This window comes from Vipera berus (genome assembly GCF_964194415.1).
Source record: "Vipera berus genome assembly, chromosome: 2".
Lineage (NCBI taxonomy): Eukaryota > Metazoa > Chordata > Lepidosauria > Squamata > Viperidae > Vipera > Vipera berus.
Window position 1 is genome coordinate 151,993,063 of NC_138203.1, and position 19,387 is coordinate 152,012,449.

At 44.0% G+C, this 19,387-nt stretch overlaps 1 protein-coding gene and 1 long non-coding RNA gene across 4 annotated transcripts in view; one reads left to right on the forward strand and one right to left on the reverse strand.

Moving 5' to 3' along the window:
- RBMS2 (RNA binding motif single stranded interacting protein 2) overlaps positions 1-19,387 on the reverse strand; it is a 76,980-nt gene that overhangs the window by 28,622 nt on the left and 28,971 nt on the right. For all 3 annotated transcript variants that reach the window (XM_081319498.1, XM_081319497.1, XM_081319496.1), the window contains exon 2: positions 5,576-5,769. In XM_081319498.1, coding sequence (XP_081175624.1) covers positions 5,576-5,769 — 194 coding nt within the window. The remainder of the gene's footprint in view (positions 1-5,575; positions 5,770-19,387) is intronic.
- Positions 3,277-8,030, forward strand: LOC308663235. Its single transcript, XR_014025328.1, has 3 exons — positions 3,277-3,851; positions 5,255-5,491; positions 7,643-8,030. It is a non-coding gene; the product is annotated as an uncharacterized lncRNA (long non-coding RNA).

Here is a 19,387-nt window from a genome sequence, read left to right on the forward strand (position 1 = left end):
CTGAGCCACCGCGTCCGTTTCATTAAACTAGACATGCCCAATTCCAGCAACCGTTCCTTATATGTTTTAGCCTCCAGTCCTCTAATTATTATTATTTTGCCAAAAAAAGGGTCTGGGTCTCCAAAGGGACAGTCGTGACATTTTAAACTATTAGAACATATAGCTGGCATATATCGGGGGTGTGTGTGATAGTAGGTGGCCCATCTTGAGCAGTGGTTCACAGACATGGAGCAGCCTTGATAACTCAGTGTGAAAGAGGTCTCACTAGATTAAGTGCAGGGTCTTCCCATTTCAAAGGCACCACAGCTTGAGTTCTGACAGCAAATGAATGGCAAAGTAATGCTGAATTTCACGTGAATCATTACAGGTAGTCCTCAACTTACACCCTTTCATTTAGTGGCTGTTCGACGTTACAACAGCACTGGGGAAAAAGGCACTTATGGCCAGTCCTCACATAGAGCAACCGCCACAATATCGCCACCATCACGTAATCCAAGTCTGGGCGCTTGGCGACTGGCATGGAACTATGATGGTTGCAGCGTCCCGGAGGGTCACCTGATTGCCATTCGCTTCCTAGCCAGCTTCCAACAAGCAAAATCAATGGGAGGGAGCCATACTTGCTTAATGACCACATAACTCGTTTAACAACTGCAGTGATATGCTTAACAATTGTGGCAAAAAAAGAGTCGTAACCTCAGACGCAGCTCACTTAACAACCCCTTTGCTTAGCAGTGAGATTAGGATCCCAACTGGGATCGCAAAATTGAAGGCTACCTGGTATAACAAGGCTAGGCGAGTTTTTGTGATGTAAGCCGTATTCGAAGACTTTGGGGGAGTGAGGACTACCGAGAGCTCAGTGATACGAACTGGAAGGAGGCTGGCTACGCACCAGGATGGAGGCCAAGCTTCCATTTTTGAGTGGGAATTTTGTGTTTTTCCTATTTATATTATTATTCCCATCCTTGAGTGCCTCCAAATGGTGGGAAATTGTGTTGCTCAAATTAACCATCCTGCAGTCAGTATTTAGTAGCATGGTCAGACATGGGCTTGAGAGCCCAAAGAAAACCTTTTGGAAACTGCGTTAGCTGGGGTTATCCATCTCTGCACTAGAGAACAGTCACATTGGTGCATCCAACAGTCAGGGGTAGGCAATCTTGGCTCTTTTATGTCTCGTGGACTTCAACTCCCAGAATTCCTGAGCCAGCATGGCTGGCTCAGGAATTCTGGGAGTTGAAGTCCACGAGTCATAAAAGAGCCAAGGTTGCCTACCCCTGGTTTATACTGTGCACAGAAGAATTTGACCTTTGTGGTATTTGAGGTTCAGCTTTAAAAGAAGAAAAGAAAGAGAGAAACTGCACACTCCTAATTATAACTTGCAAATAAAATGTCGAACTCTGGAAGATGTGCAGTTCCTCACCAGATCTGAAATTCCAGTTTTGCACAATACAGTCCCAGAATGCTGAGTCTGGGTGGTAGAACTTCCACAGACACATATAGAAGCCTGAACGTTTGTCCTTACAGGAGCCTACATTAAAACCTCGAAAGGTGAGCGCTGGGAATATTAAAATAGCCACGGCTATTCCCTTGGCTGGTTCCCAGCTAGCAGAAAACTATACCAGCATAACATAAGCTGCCCCCAGCGATGATCTCTATCCTGCCACGGATACGGTGCAGTTCTTATTAATACGCAAGCAGGACAAACACCCAACAGCAGGGATCAATACGTTTTTCTACTGACTTTTATTCCTTCCTCTCTCCGGCCATCCCAAAGTGGCGGGAAAACCCTTCCCTTAATGTGGGGCGAGCTTAATGTGAGTGAGATATGAGGCAGAGGCAACTTTTTTTGACGGAGGGCTAAATCGGTGAGCTGCACTACCTGTCAAAACCTGCTTTGGTTTTGCCCGCACGTTTGGTACAGGTGCCGTCAAAGGGAGGCCAAGTATCAGCTGGCTCAAGCTCGTTTCAAATAGGGGTTCGGAGCTGTTCTAGCAGGGCACTAAAACTGCGTTCGAAAGCGGCCTGGACAGACAATGCAGTTCAAGGGGAAAATTCCACCGGACAGCCACAGAGGGAGGGGCTGGCTGTCTCTCCTGCTTCACTGTGAAGCCTACCCCACCTCTACCATTTAAGCCGAGGCAGATCACCAAGCATGGGATCTGATGAGAGCTCTCCTGCCGCTTAAGCGGAAAGGCTTTCAAAGAGAACGCCCAGGGGTCAGAGGAATGTGGGTGTGCCAGAGGTCCCTGGCCAATCTCGCCCTTTAGGGGGTGACCTGGCTGCAACACTAGCCAAACAGCTGCTGAAGGGTACCAGACACCTCCCGTGTCAAAACCATGGGAACGTACCCAATGCTTAAAGAGACAAGTCAGGTTTTTAACCCTGGAACAGCTAAGGACAATCTTGAACTGCTTCAGGTAGGGCTCCCTGGAGGAAAGGAAAGCAGCACCACCAAGACAGGGCCAGCCAGGAAAGATGGTTACTAGGATATGCTCCTGCCACAGTTTCCCACAGAAGTGAAGAAAGAGGTTAATGGTTATTCCAGTATCCTCTGAATAGTTCTGGGACAATTAGAAACAGCCTTGCTGGTGTAATCATTTGCTAAGAACGGCCCTCATAGCCCTTTTCTTGTAAATCACTTTATTAGCTTCCTTATCACTATCTTGAGAGGGAAGTCACAGTAATGCATGCAATTCTTTGGGCCAGTCTTCCTAGGACACCCTTAAATTCCTCCATCCTATCACAACACCTCCCCCCCTCCCCGCCAGTGCAAGCCCTGAATTAGTTTCCCTTTAAAAATAGCCAGCGAACTCTGGCTCTCTTCCCCTCCCCCAAGTGCTGAGCCCTACGGAGTCCATCCCAGCTGCCCTCTGACCCCACCCGCAATGCTTCCTGTTCACCCTGAGCAGGATTTCCTGCCCAGGGAAGGACAAGCCCAGGAAATCCGACCGGCGCCAAGAACAACCGAGTCCTGGCGCCTCCCAGCCAGTACTCAGGGGAGTCCAGCTGCAGGGTTGCAGAGTGAGATGAATCATGCTGAATTCTGTGGTTGTGGTCAGACCTCCAATGGGGGGGGGAGGGAGGAAGGGGGGGTCTACTGCTTTGCAGATGTGGGAATTAAGGCACAGGAGGAGGAGGAGGAGGACGGCACTGCACATAAATGTTGCAAGATAGGGGCAGAATCAGGAACGCTGCCCGGAATTCCCAGCCCCTGCCAGTATTAAGTCTCTCGACTTGTTTCCTCCCCTCCCCTTTGGTCCTCCCCAAACTCTCCACTGCTGGTTGCAGCTCTCATCCATGATCCCTTCTCTCACACATTCCTGGTATGAAGCAGGCGTGTTTGTCAAGTGTGGCTTTGGGGCCAGATCCAGCATTCCAGACTGGGGTGAGCTGAGGTAAACGAGGAACAGCCCCCTGCCCACCCACCCCTCCTGGCCTCCCGTCTTCAAGTACTATAGCTTTGCTCAGTCTCCTTCGGGCAAGGCTCGGAGAGTAGAGCAAACCCTGGCAGGCAATTAGGGAGCCACAGACTTCACAACGTCAGTATGTTGCTGCAGGCAATGTGTACGTGACTGCGCTCTACTTAGTCCCCTTCAATTCCCCCCCCCCCCGCCGAAGTCACTTTCAGAACTCTTTAGCTGGGAATGAGATGCCTTCCCATCACTTTTTAGATAACTTGGCAAATCAGGGGGATACCAAGGTAACACTGATTATTAGTCAAGGCTCCAGTATTGCGCTGAGCTTCTGGAAGATGTCGGAGTTCAATACAGCGGATAGCACTAAGATCTTAGGCTTCTGATATCCTTAAAACAAGGACCCTGAATTACAAGTTTCCACGAGGATCCAAGAAACAGGTGAGCCACAGCAGTAGCAGCACTCCAAACCTGAATCAACTTCCTACAAATAATGACCTTTCTGTTCAGGCTGCACTTCAGTTCCAGGAGACTGTAAAACCCAGAGCAGAAGGCTGGATTCAGACCTGATGCTGCCAGCTTTCCCATCCTTACAAAGAAGGACATGGTCCTTCACCAAAGTGCGGGAAAGAGTTTCCTTCCTTCCTTCCTTCCTTCCTTCCTTCCTTCCTTCCTTCCTTCCTTCCTTCCTTCCTTCCTTCCTTCCTTAATTCCTTCCTTCCTTCCTTCCTTCCTTCCTTCCTTCCTTCCTTCCTTCCTTCCTTCCTTTCTTGACTTCTCACCTAGAATATCCCAAAGGGGCCAGGTAGAAGAAAGCCAAACTGTCATCCATACACTTTCATGTTTGGCTCCAGTTTAAGTTGTGGAATGGGGAAAAGAAAGGAAAATGGGTGAAGAACCAGAGTGAGGAGATAGGAGAATAGGGCAAAGGAATGAACAGGACAGAAAAAAGCCCCTAAATCTGTAGGCAAACCTGATCCATACTTGACAATAACTGGATGATCATTGAATCTCAGAGTTCTAGATTTGTGGAACGCTTAAACTTCTCCTTTGATTTTGGTGACATGGCTAAGTCTCTTTCTGCTTCATCTCATGGCTTCAACACAGGCACATGATGCGAAAGTGGTTCACTGCCTATATTTCTTGGTAAATCATTTGGCTTGTTGCCACATCACATGAGCAATAGCAATAGCACTTAGACTTATATACCGCTTCACAGTGCTTTACAGCCCTCTCTAAGCAGTTTAAACAGAGTCAGCCTATTGCCCCCAGCAATCTGCGTCCTCATTTTACCGATCTCAGAAGGAGCCGGTGAGAATCGAACTGCCAACTGCAGGCAGCCAGCAGTCAGCAGAAGTAGCCTGCAATACTGCATTCTAACCACTGCGCCACCACGGCCCATCTATTTATTACAGAGAAGGAACGGTATCCTCTCCAAGAGCCTGATCCAACCCTGATCCAATAATGCACAACCGTGCCATTTGCCCCCAAACATATACAAACATTTTTGTACCTAGCAGTTCGAAAGCATGTAAAAATGCAAGTAGAAAAATAGGGACCACTACGGTGGGAAGGTAACAGCGTTCCGTACGCCTTTGGCATCTAGTCATGCCAGCCACATGACCACGGAGACGTCCTTAGACAAGCGCTGGCTCTTCGGCTTTGAAACAGAGATGAGCACCGGCCCCTAGACTTGGAAACGACTAGCATGCATGTGTGGGGGAACCTTTACCTTTACTATGTTTCATACGACTGCCTTCATGTTGCCCTCACGATGAGACTTCATTCATCCTTTACCTGTACTACTAGTGTTACAGAACTATTTTCTCTTTTTTCCCCCCCAGCGCTATCCGAAGGCCTCCTCAAGACGACTGATAGGACTTGTCACCTGGAGGAAGTCAGGGACTGCAATGGCTTGAAAGAGCAGTTGTACAGACAGGATAGGGATTAGCAATGGGGACACACATTACATGCCAGTTTTTTTGCTGAATTCAGGAAGTGTGGATAGCATTCAGTACTGGAGAAGACCGCTAAGTTCAATTCCCACTGAAAACAGAATACTACAGAGCAAGGTCTAACTGGTAAGGACACAACATTTGGCCACCTGGATTTACTTCCCACCCTATGAGTGACTGTCAGATGTTTCTTGGATGATGGTAACTTACGGTTGGCAGAGCTTGACAAGATCCTGATCGGTGGTACCAGGATGCAGGCCCCGGATATACAAGTTTGTTTTGCTCAGCTGGTCCCCGCCACCTCCGCCACCACCTGGGCCACTGCTGCTGCTGCTGCTGCTATTGTTGTTGCAGCTGCCACTGGGGCTTGGGGGTGCCATCTGCTGGGCCACTGAGACATAAGGCTGCATGGCAAAGAAGAGAGAGCTTGTTAAATGGCTGTTGGGTCAGGCAAGGCAAAGACAGCTAGCAAGACAACGCTCCATTGTAGATGACAGAGACACAGTGAGCAGTGTGGAATTCCCATTGCACTTGGTCTATTTTTTCTTTTTCTTCATAAATGGGCAACTCTGACCTCTAATCACTATGAGTATAAAGGAACTGTAAGTTATATATGTAGAATGCCTTGCTGAAAAGGTGGAAGATAAGAAGAATTGTCTCGTCTCCTTTTGGTACAAAGACCCCAGCTAATTTACCCATAATGGATCTGCATCAGAGGGAGAGACCCTTGAGACACAGATTTCTTCTTTGTTCAGCTTCCTAGAGGTGGAAGCCTTTACAAGTTAAATAAAATTAAAACATACAATTGTAAGATCAGATTGGGCCAGACAGTTTCAAGCCCCTTCCCGCTCTCAGGGCTAGAATCCCCTCACACCCACCCATCCTGCCCCAAAGGGGTCCCTGATCAATTGCCTTCAGTCCCCGGATGGGGAGAAGTAAAGAGGTTTCCTCATCCAGGATGATCAGAAGTTCCACCCTCCCGATGGATCTGAACCCCTGAATGTAACAAAGGCCCCCGAACACTGCAACCATCAGAGAGGATAGTATAAAAGGAAGGGGGAAAAAAACAGCCTTACAATCATTGGTCAAGACACCTTTGATGTCATAATCATACAGTCAGCAAGTAAATTTGGTTAGAACATTCTCAGCTTGGACTCTTTTTATAGACAATTCCTGTCTCCGTGCAATGAACTTGTAGAGTCTTTGCTCATGTTTCAGAAGAGCAAGGGTTGTTCCGTCCCAAAGCCACCCCATTTTTTAGTATCCAAACAACAATTTTGCTGCAGAATTTTAGCTTTCTAACTAGCGTATTCATTCTTATTGGTGACTGTGATTGCCCCATTGAATGTTTTTGCTTTAATATAGTGAGCTTGCACCAAACCATAATAAGCTCTATTTAGGTTTAATTTAGCACATTGTAGAAATTCAGCAATTTTGGTTTGTAAGCCATAGTTTCTGGCTTCCCGTCTTATGCAAATCCTTCCAATTGTGATTCAGTACACTAGATTTAAATCAAGTATAGTTTAATGCAAGGTATGGTGGTTAATGTTCAATACGATCTCTAAGGCCAAAGGATGCAGCTTTTCCTTTTGTTCATACTGTTTATGTGACCATCTCTACAGTTTTAGGAAGCAAATACTCCGATGCACCATTCTGTTGCCACTAGCATATGACTGGCACTAAATTGGGAGTTAATACAAAGAAATTACTTTGCCAGGTAACTCTAGGAATTTGCGCTTCTTAAAAAAGAGAACTAACCATCACTTAACAAAGTTCTCAGCACACGAAAGTACAATTTCCAGTATTTGGGGAGTAGGGGAATTTTAACAGTATAAATCCAATATATACGTATAGTGAAAATATGTCCTTTTTAAAAAAATCTGGACAGTCTCTTGGAGACCTGAAAATGCAAAAAAAAAAAAAAAAATCATATCCAAAATGGTCACCTGGCCAGTATGGAGGGGGAAAAAGCTTTTATGTCTACCCAGACATCTAGCAGTGTTAGCTTCAAAAGTCAGGTGATTATTCTTTTCACAGTACAATCCTAGCAGTGCCTGCTAACGTCTGCAAACCAGACTGATTTTAAAGGCCGAGAAGCAGAGTTCATTCTCATTCTTATATACTTTGGCTTACTTTCTTCGTAAATGAAAAACAAGTTAGTATTTTTAGAACTACGATTTAGCCAAGCTACAATTTTGCTCATCCAAAGGATCGCTCGGTCTCTTTCTAAGATCCCTCTATATCCCATGATTCCTCAGGCACTTTTTTTTTTACAAGGTCCTCCGATTGTGGGAAGCAGATGCAAAGGGAAGAAGGTGGAGCGTTTCCAAGTTATTTCTCCGCTCCGGGGCATGTGCAGGACAAGACCAGATGTACATATGTTTGGCTGTGCAAGAAGAGGCTGTATTCTCAACCTTCCCTGGCAAAGTGCTGCTGAAGTCACTGAGTCTGACCTGCCCACGGGGACACTCGGGGTGGAGTACTTCCATTGCAAAACTGCTCAGCTATTCAGCAGGCCTGGCTCAACGCTCAAGAGAGGCCACAGGCTGGGATCAGAAGGGAAAGGAAGCAGAGCAAAATCAGAATGGGACACAAGACCCAGACAAGTAGGCCGGGGTATGTGTCCTGCTCCACATTAAAAAAATAAAAGCAGCTCAGTTTTGCCTTCTCATCTAGTTACCACACTTTGATTACCGATAGTCCTCGACTTACAATCATTCGTTTAACGACTATTTGAAGCTACAACGGCACGGGAAAAAGTAACTTATGACCGTTTTTCACACTTACGACTGTTGCAGCATCCCCCACAGTCAGGTGATCAAAATTCAAACACTTGGCAACTAGCATGTATTTATTTATGATGGTTGCAGTGTCCCCGGGTCATGTGATCCCCTTTTGCAACCTTCTGACAGGCAACATCAATGGGGAAGCCAGATTTACTTAACAACCGGGTTACTAACTTAGCAACTACAGTGATTCTTTTAACAACTGTGGCAAGAAAGGTCACAAAATGGGGCAAAACTCACTTAAAACCATCTTGCTCAAATTATGTCTGCAAGTCGAAGACTATTTGTACATGGCTATAAATCTACTAAATAGAACCGGGATGACTCTTTAATTTCTATTTTAATTTACAACCATACATTGAAATAATGGGTACTCCATTGGAAACACTGTACCAAAATGACAGCTTTAAATTTCCAATTAAAGCCCTGGTTTAAAACAGAGTTTGACTTCAGTAAATAAATGTAACAATGGTACCTTTACTCTTAGAGACAACAACTCAAATAAAATCTGAAAACAGGATAGAGACGGACTGAAATAAAATAAAACAAAATTGAACTTTTAAAAATATAAGAGCTAACTGGCTTAAACAATTATTAAACAAGATACAAATTAGTAAAAATAAAAGGAATAAAATATTAAAAATAAACAGAATTAAATATGTAAATTTTAATTCAATTGCAACTAAAAGTCTGAGCCTTTTCGTGATGAATCAATATATTTAATTTTACCAATGAATGAATACAAGTTTATTATCGATCACTGATTGTTATTTAGCACTGTAAAATACTAAGATTAGCATTTTAAAATTCTATTCCAGCCAGAAGATTCTAAACAGGGAAAACTAAACAACTGCCTGGTAAGCAGGATTGCTGTTCCTAAAGGCCACTCCTGGAGGCCACTTTGAAGTTCTGCTTGAGAGGATAGAGCAGGGGTCTTCAAACTTGGCCCTTTTACGACTTGTGGACTTCAACTCCCAGAATTCCTCAGCTAGCATGCCTGGCTGAGGAATTCTGGGAGTTGAAGTCCACAAGTCGTAAAAGGGCCAAGTTTGAAGACCCCCGGGAAAGAACAAGACTGGCCTTTGATTTGCTAGGACTGGATGCTGAAAGAAGTTAAATTAAAAAAATTTAATGCCAATTTGACAGAAAAGTCAATATAGAAGGATATGTATTATTGATTCCTTTTTTTTTCAAGGAACTTGGGTATAAACCATTTTATATGAATCCTTTCTTAAAGGAACTAAAAGTAAGACAGTTTGCCTGGTTAATGCAAAAAAATTTTTAAAGTTTGGGGCACAAAATGCTGATAAAGTATTTGGCCATGATGAACACTCCTTGGCATGCTGAAATTACTGATTTCTGGAGTACAGTTTGGAATCTTTTATAAATCTAGTTTGAGAATCTGTCTTATTTTTGATAGACAAGAGTTTTCTCAAAGCTGGTCAAGACCAAATATTACATGAAAATCTGAGAAGATTTAGATCAGGCTTAATTTCTATTAGCCATAAACACATACAGTTATCTTGGATAATCAATAAGATTAGCTTGAGCATAGCGGACAAATATAATCAATAATCTCACAGCATATCAAACTAGTGGTCAATAAAATAAATTAGAAAAAATAGAATGGCTAAGCATGAATTTTCTGAATATACAGTTGATATATTTTGTGCTTCCATGGCTCCTAGTAATGGATTACTTAGCAATTAAAATACAGGCTTGAGATTACAGAGTTTTTACCCAATCTAGGAGTCCAATTCAATCTCAAGGAAGGTTCACAGTGATACTTGTGTCACAGCTACAAAACCCTAGCTTTTTGACAGAATTGATCGCCTTTATTCCATTCATATAATATTCAAAGTATATTGTTCTTTTGTTTTTGAATATATAAAATCTTAGCCTCGTATCAGTGGAGCAAGAGGCTTCTTCCTGATAACAGGAAGATGTTCCTCTGTCCTAGTCCTTTTAGATCTCTCAGCGGCTTTCGATACCATCGACCATGGTATCCTACTGCGGCGTCTCAGGGGGTTAGGAGTGGGAGGCACTGTTTTACGGTGGTTCTCCTCCTACCTCCTGGGCCGCTCACAGTCGGTGTTGACGGGAGGGCAGAGGTCCGCCCTGAGGTCTCTCATTTGTGGAGTCCCCCAGGGGTCGGTTCTCTCTCCCCTCCTGTTCAACATCTACATGAAACCGCTGGGCGAGCTCATTCATGGTTTCAGGGTGGGGTATCATCAGTACGCTGATGATACCCAACTTTTTCTCTCCACCCCGAACCAACCCAGTGATGCACTCGACATGATGTCCCGTTGCCTGGAAGCGGTCCGGGTTTCGATGGGGAGAAACAGGCTTCATCTCAATCCTGCCAAGACTGAGTGGCTGTGCATACTGGCATCTCGGATAAACCAGGTTGTTCCACCACTAATGATGGGGGGTGAGGTGTTACCCCCCCGTCGATAGGGTTCGCAACTTGGGCGTCCTCTTGGATTCACGGCTCAATTTTGAAGACCATATAGGAGCCGTGACCAGGGGGGCTTTTGCCCAGCTTCGTCTGGTGCGCCAGTTGCGGCCCTATCTGGACCGAGATGCCCTACGCACAGTCACCCATGCGCTCGTGACCTCCCGGCTAGACTACTGCAACGCTCTCTACATGGGGCTGCCCTTGAGGACCACTCGGAGGCTTCAACTAGTTCAGAATGCAGCTGCACGAGTTGTTATGGGAGTCTCCCGATACTCCCATGTAACACCTCTTCTCCGTGAGCTGCATTGGCTTCCGGTTGCCCTCCGGGTGAGATTCAAGGTGCTGGTAATGACCTATAAAGCTCTAAATGGCTTGGGTCCGGATTATCTAAGGGAACACCTGCTGCCGGCATCAAGCTCCCATCGTCCTGTGCGCTCCCACAGGGAGGGCCTTCTTAGAGTACCACCGGTCAAGGAATGCCGGCGGGTTATTCCCAGGGGAAGGGCGTTCTCTGTGGGCGCACCGGCCCTTTGGAACCAACTTCCCACGGAGCTTAGGACTGTCCCCGACCTTCGCTCATTTCGCAGGGACTTGAAAACCTGGTTTTTTGAGCTGTCTGGCCCAGACTGAGGGGTTTTAATTATTTATTAATAGGTTTTTAGTTTAAATTCAGGGACTTAATTTAATCTTAGTTTTAATCGATTTTAACTTTGTATGTTATGTATTTCTAATTTTTCCCTGTAAACCGCCCTGAGTCCTACGGGAATAGGGCGGTATACAAGTTTAAATAATAAATAAATAAATAAATAATGCTAGCTGGCCTACAATTAGGAAATATAAGGGGCAACTGAATAAGGTGAAATTATGATGGTATAAGGCAGGGCTTTTCAACCAGTGGTGCAGGTACCACCTGTGGTACATTGGCACTTGGCAGGTGGTACACGACCATCCTAGAAAATTGGTAGCGGGGGAGGGGAATGAGCTGAACCAGAGGCAGCACTGCACAAGCCTGAGCGAGAGACGGCTGGAGCTGCAGGGCTGTCAAGGTTCAGCGGAAGCTCCAGGATCAGTGCCAGGCTCCAGCTAGAGCTTGGCGCTGATCCTGGCGCTTCTGCTGAGCCCAGAAGACGCGCCGATCAGCTGGAATGTTGCAGCATCTCCAGAGACTTGTGATTTACATTCAGATGCTTGGCAACTGATTCATACAGTATTTATGATGGTCAAAGTGTCCCAGGGCCATGTGAAGTGACCAAAACCTGCTGCAACCACCCAGCAGAGGGGGGACGAATAAAAACCAAACACCCCCCACCCCACCCCCACTGCCAATCCTCAACAGAAATGCTCACAATGAAAACCTCGGACAGGAGGAACAGCACCACCTGGCAGGCAGGCAGGTGTCTTGCTCGGCTCTGGCTTGGGGGGCACTTTTTTCAGTGCTATTGTAACTTCGAACAGTCACTAAGCGAACTGTTTTAAGTCAAGGACTACCTGTACTTCATCACTTTTTTACTTTTTTTTTTTGGTCATCAAGTTTTTGACACCTTGCTAGGCGACTGGTGGTACTCGGATGTTGCCATATCCTAAAAGTGGTACAATGGGTGAAAAAGTTGAAAAGCACTGGTATAGGGCAGGGGTGTCAAATTGCCAGCCCGCGGGCTGGTTTCATCATACCGAAGCTACACCCACCCCATTGCTGGCAATACAAAAGGAGTCACGATACGTCGCAACACGTCACGTGACAAGGCGAGTTTGACACCTGTGGTGTAGGGGATGTGTATTTCAACCATGCCTGAACTTGACTGAGATCTTAATAGTCAAATATATTGAAGACTGACTATTAAGTTTGTTCTTTCCAAACATAATCCCCCAAACTGTAACAATGGGTTATATTTCAGGGTTGTTGTAAACTATAATCCTCGCATCAGCCCCGTTCCCATTAACAATGGAGGAATAATGCTAACTATTGATCAGGCGGCAAAATTACCATAAACCACTGTCTCCATTTGTAATATAAACTACAACTGCAGATTTGTCCCAAATACTTTCTCACAATCCCTTCCAGCATGCTATGAAACTATTTTAAAAGATGTTTCTGAACAATCCGACCAAAAGAAAGCCTAAATTAAAAGAAGTGCAGCCTTTCTCTATAGCTGTTGCTAAGTTAGCCTGGGCATGTTGCTTGGAGAAATTCTCCTAATTTTTAAAAGGAAAGAAGGAATATTTAAAATACCCTCTCAGTGCTGATGATATGTAGAGAGAAGCTATAGCCAGCAAAGTTTTTTTTTAATTTGAAAAGCTAGCCAATTTCTCTATTCTTTTGATCAGTCTTTTGAGATGATATCCTTTCTTTGCCAGCATGCCACCATCTCTAGTTCTTCATCCAGTTTTTACTGCTATAAAAGGCGACATGAACTAAATCTCCTAGCAGTCCATTCCAGCAAGCGATGGGGAGGGTTGCAATTCAGCAAATTTCTGCAACTCCCCAATGGGAGATTGTAGGCATCTTTTTCCTGCTATGTCTGCATGATGTCACATTCCTCTCATCCCCACCCCACAAGGGAGGCAGGCTTAAAGATCCTTAGCTGAACAGGTTTTGAAATATTTTCCCTCTTGACCTAGCACTGTCCAAGAACTGCCTCAAGGTGTATAAAACCTGTTAGGCTGAAGGAAGGCAGGGGACTGCAGAGACTTGAAACAGAGACAATAGAGACAGGATAGGGATTGCCAATAGGATGCATATTTCGCACAAGCATAGTTTTTTGCTGACTCAAGAGTGGGCAGAGAACATTTCAATTCAGCAGCGAGAGAAGTCCCAGAAAGATGGTGACATCGGTATCTATTATACTGACTGCTAGACCGTGGGCTAATAGAGAAGTGTGCAAATCCAGCTGAGGTTCTTTCAGTAAATGAAACATTCACATTTCTTACAATATTTAAAAAGAGAGGAAAACCAGTAAATAACAATAAAATGTACAGATAGCCCTCGACTTACAACAGCTCATTTAGTGACCGTTCAAAGTTACAACAGCGCTGAAAAACGTGAGTTATGATCATTTTTCAGTTACAACCTTTGCAGTATCCCCAGGATCACATGATCAATATTCAGATGCTTGGCAACTGGTTCATATTTATGACGGCTGCTGTATCCCAAGGTCATGTGATCCCCTTTTGCGACCTTCTGACAAGCAAAGTCAATGGGGAAGCTAGTTTCACTTAACCAGGCTACTAACTTAAAAACTGCAGTAATTCACTTAACAACTATGGGAAGAAAGGCTGTAAAATGGGGTAAAGCTCACTGAACAAATGTCTCACTTAACAACAGAAATTTTGGGCTCAATTGTAGTCATAAGCTGAGGACTACCTGTAATTCGTAAATAGAAGCATATACAATGTGCAAAATTTCCTATTCCAGTGCATAATAGGCATTAAACCCAGATCGCGTACAAAGTTATACATGTTATATGTAGGATGTGTGGTATGAATAAAATGTATGTACCCAACCGAGAAGATTCAGCCTGCAGTCCCAGAAAAGTTGGTTTTATTCCAAAAGCAAAACTGATTCAGAAAAGTACCACATATATATATAATGCAGGGGTCCCCAACCCCCAGTCCGTGGACTAGTACTGGTCCGTGGCATGCCAGCAACCGGTCCGCACAAACAAGCAGGATGCAGGCAGCACACAAAACCACGCACCCTCCGGTCCATGGAAAAACCCTCTCTGTGGAACCAGTCCCTGATGCCCAAAAGGTTGGGGACCGCTGCTGTAATGCACTTCACAGAAGGTTGATTGGTAATTCTCCACCACACATCCTGAATGCCTCAGTGTGGGAAACGCTTAGTGACTGATTTAAAATGAAACAAATGTTTGTTTGTTTTCTATGGGAAGCCTTGCAGCTTTCTGATAGAAGGCCAACTGGAGCTTTATGAAATCTTCAGACTGAGACTGTCCAAAAAAAAAAAGATACAACCAATATTTCCTCTTTCTATCTTGGATTTCCTATGTCCGGGCTCATAGTGTTGGACAGGATCTCCCTTGCGCCAATCCATATTTTCCAAGGACAGGATGAGGAAGTGAATGAAAATCCACAAGGTGACCCATTTTATAAAACATCACAACTATATCGCATATGTGACAGACTCGGCTCAGATCTATGCTTAGCTAGTTGATCAGCCACTAGCATGACAGCTTAGTATTCCTCAAAGGAGTATAAATTCCCCTTCTCAGCCGTATAGATCCGTCTCACCTGAGCAGTCCTTAGATGGCCATCTTTGATGAAGCAGCTTGAGCTCTAGACTAAGGCATTTGAAAAAACTTATTATCTTCATCCTGATAAATCAGAGCATTTATTAGGGGCAATAGTCTTGCAAAACCAGAAGACCACTGCATGTCTTGGTCTTAGTGGCCTAAGCTAACACAAATACCCCCTTTTCTGAAAGGATGATGGACAAACAGACTAATGCTAAGAAAGAGCATTAGACAGATGTAGGAGGTTCAACTTGAAAGGGACACCAACTAGCTGGATGCATTCCTAGGGCAGCCATCTGTTGTTCAAATTCTTGGACTACTCTCTACCTAACTCTCAAGATTGTTAAGAGCACTTTATATTCAAGATCTGTACCCTAAGGACTGCAAAGAATATGAAGTACCTGTGTGTGTTATGGCAAAGAAAAGATTTTTTTTTCAAAAAATTGTAAACACACCCAATGGAACGTTCTCCTTTGGAGAAGTTTGCTGTTGGGGATTACAAGGTTTCTTTTCCAATAAAGTTTACATTTTCGACAGGTGCATGGACGCACAGATAAAATTAACCCAATGGGATGAAAAGGAAGCATTGCTCCAAGTGAACAAATGAGGGCCTACACTAACACAGGTACTTTGTGGGGTGGCAACTCTAACAGCAGCCTATTTCCTCCAGTATATAAATAAATATGAACTCTAATGCCATGAAGAAAAAAAATTACAGGGCTTTCCTAGTGATGGCTCCCCCCTCTCACAGTGGAATTTTCCACCGGATGGAGACCTACAAGACCAGTTCTCTTGCAGAGCGAAAATAGAAGATCATCTAACACAGGGATGTCAAACTGCTGGCCTGTGGGGCGGTTGCATCATATGGAGCCCGCGCCCACCCCAGCTCCGGCAATGCAAAAAAAGTCACGATACGTCACAACACGTCACGTGACGCAGCGAGTTTCATACCCGTGATCTAAGAGAACTCTTAACAGGTGCTTTAACTGCACAGACATCTTCCCAATGGAACTGACAGATGCACAGACGAATGAAATGCTAGCTCAGCTGTCTTAGCCCACCCCCTTCACATGCTGGCAAGGTGCCTGTTCCAACCTTTTCTGCTGATTCTCTATTGTGTCCCCCAGTGAGAGACAGTCATCCAAATGCCTTGTGGGAGTCATCTTTTAGTTTCATATGGATGCATGTAATGAAAAGAAGTTGTGTATTCATTTTCCTAATAGTAGCTTTGAGGAAAAGGACTATTTTTCTTAGAGAAATGGATAAAAGTTTTTTAAAAAGCAACGCCACTCCAAAATAGGTCAAACTCCACCATTCCAGCTTCTGTCTACAGAAATGCTAAAGAACACATTCAAACAACTTATTAGTAAAACATCATAACTCTGGCCTGTAAAAACTTGCACAAGTTTCCTCCCCCCCAGCTGATTGGTTCCAGGTCTATTAGGACTCAAGAAACCTCATGTTCTAGAAGGAAGATAGATTCTATCATTACTTCTTATCTCACTTTAAATTTGAGACCAGTATCAAGAATCCAAAACCTCTGAAAAAAATAGATGTAGACCTTTTTCCTATTTTTGTAAATTACACACTGCATATTCAATATAAGGGTATTCTCCTACAATGTTTAACGACTTCATAAAAATACATATACAATTTTTAAAAATATATGGCTCTTCCTAATCTAGGCCACTTGAATTGGTCTTGTTCCAGCTTTTGTCTGCTGGACCTCTGAGCTTTAGAGTCCCAAGGGAGACGAACCTTGTTCTGCTAGAATAACAGAATCTTATTCTTACTTGAAGAAATGTTCCAGTTTAGGAGTAATGGAATGGATGGCTCTTCTAAATTTTACTTGAATCAGAAAGGAGTGCTGGTCCACAAACCTGCAAACATGAACTATATAGCACTTTAGATTATAGTTCTTCAAGCTCCTCACCATCAGATGTAGTAGCTGCTGCTAATGAAGCTAGTATCCCAAAAACTAAAATTTGGTGGGCAGCAGGTTGCCTTCTCTTGCTCTATAGAAATCATGGAAGATAAACATTGAAAGGCGTCCACTTTCTCTTTTGAATTTTGTTAGCGTCATTTTCAAGTGTATCTCCTGGTCTTCTGTCGAGTTTAATCCTAGGAGCTTTCCTCTCTATACAACTTTGCTGACAGGAACAAAAGACAAGCACAAGAGCATCCCTGCAAGCTTAAGTCGTTGCTCTTAGCATGAGCTTGTCCTTTGCAAGGTTAAGCTAAATTTTGCAGCGGGTCAGCTGGTATTATTTAGAAATAAAACATGGGAAGCTATAGTAGGAATGTGACTCAAATTAATATAATTGACTTACATTTATGCCAGGAGTCCACAACCTTTGGGGCAGCTGAGCACATTTGGAATTTGGAAGCCGTGGAGGGATACTCTACCTTTTCATAAAACTGCTGCTGGGGCAGTTATAAGCAATTGCAAAGCACTGATTTGCCAAACTGCTACCTGTGTCTATTCCTGCAGGATTCTTTCTACTGCTCCAGATTAGCTTTACCCTTGGAGGCATGGGGAGATTTCAAAGCACTTTTCAAAGCACCGGGTTTTAAATCTCCGTTAGTTTTACTTTCTAAGAAAGCTTATGGGCTCACAGGTATTCCTGGAAATCAAAATGATGCCAAGGACTGGCAGTTTGCTTTCTGCATAAGGCAAGGAGCCAACAGGCACAATGTTCGGCAACCAGCTGTACAGATTGTATTCTGAAGACAAAGCATGATGCGCATACGCAGCCATCATGCACTCCCCTTCTTCAAGTTTTGAAAATACAAAAAAAAATAAAAATGTACCAGGCGGGACCCTTTCAGATTCCCTTTTTAATCAGCTGGCAGAATACATATCTGCTGGCACTTTCAGCCATGCAGCCATTATGCCATTGCTAATGTGATGTATGCAGCTTCCCTCTCTGTCAATTTCTCTAACAAGGAAATATCACTGTTACTTTAAAATCCATCACAGGCCGCCATTACTAGTAGGCAGAGAAGCCTATCCAAGCTTCTTTGGCCAATGTGGATGATCTATTTCGCCCTGAAGGAAATTCTTGCCCACCTCTCGCCTCCATTGCTGTTCAGCTATTTAACTACTATGTGAAAAGAATGGAGTTGTGCATTAGAAAATCAACTTCCAATAGCCTGGTTGTGTGTGTATCACAGACAGATCTTTCACTCTCCCTAGTTTACTAACAAGCAACCACAAACACAGCAAATAAGAAAGGCAAGGCCTTTGAAAACAAGGTCAACTACACAATTCAGGTGGCTGTAATTTTGGAGCCACTGTGAACATACAGAATCCCAAGAGCTCTGTTTACATTTTTACAACCAATCCTCCTTCGCCACTCCTATCCCTATACCAGCCTTTCAAGATTTTTCTCCCCTCAAACTACCAGATACTCAAACACATGCAGACAAAGACATATGCGTGTGTGAGAGGGGGCTGACAAGTTCTCTCTCTTTTTTTTTATACTACACAGACAAACAAAAGGATGTTTGTTAATCCTCACATCAAAACTCAGCAGGGCCCAGTGACTTGGAGATGGCATACGTTTGCTACCTGTTCAGGTCAAACAGTCTCTTGAAAACAGCCTTTGCCAAATGTACCGCTTCAGTACGTCCAATATTGTTAAAATACATTGCTGAACTGAATTTTGCTGCCTGAGTAGCTGGCAAAGGGAACGAGGTAAATTAGCCAAGGAATTGGTTCTATTTGTTTGTAGAAGTGAGGACCCGTAATGGCCTTAAGAAATGTTTCCACTGAAGACTCCAGTCCACATGTTGTAGTCCTCTTGAAATCCTATTCAAAGTTTTGCCCAGTGAGAGAGTAAAAAGGGAGAAAGAAACCAAAAAATTATTCTGTTCTTCCTATCTTAAATCTTTGCCTTTTGTATGGACCACTAAATATTACCTTCAGGATCATCTGATCCAACCAGTACTGTATTTGTTTTCACTGGTTAGAACAGCTGGGAGAAATTTCTTCTACATCTCATTTCTAAAAGATTTGTAGGGTGGGGGGGGGGGGGGGTAGACAGCTTTTCTCTGGCTGTGCTAATAGTCTGGAACAGCCTCCCAATAGAGATGAGGTTGGTCCCTGCCTTTTCAGGTTTCCAGAAACTCTTTAAAAAAAAATGGATCATTCTGGCAGTCCTTTCTTCAAGTCCTTGTCTGATGCCATCTCGCTTCTTGGCTCTCATTTGTTTTTGTGTCCTTCTTTCTACATGGGAGCTGAAGTAGTTATTGTTGTTAAAATTGGTTTTATTGTGCATATTTTGAGACTTGTTCGTGTAACCTTTAGGCCACCTAGAGTCATTTGACTGCAGCAGGTGAGAAGTGTTATACATAAGACAAACATTTGGATTTAAGACTGCTGCAAGCAAGTTGCTCCAGGAGGCAGGGCAAGAAAGAGTAGGCTTCAGTCACAAGGAAGCAGAGATTGGTTAGATATCAGAAGAGGCATCTTAATGGTAAAAGCTGCTTGACTGCCCTTGGAGGTGGTGGTGGCCTCTCCTTTGCATCA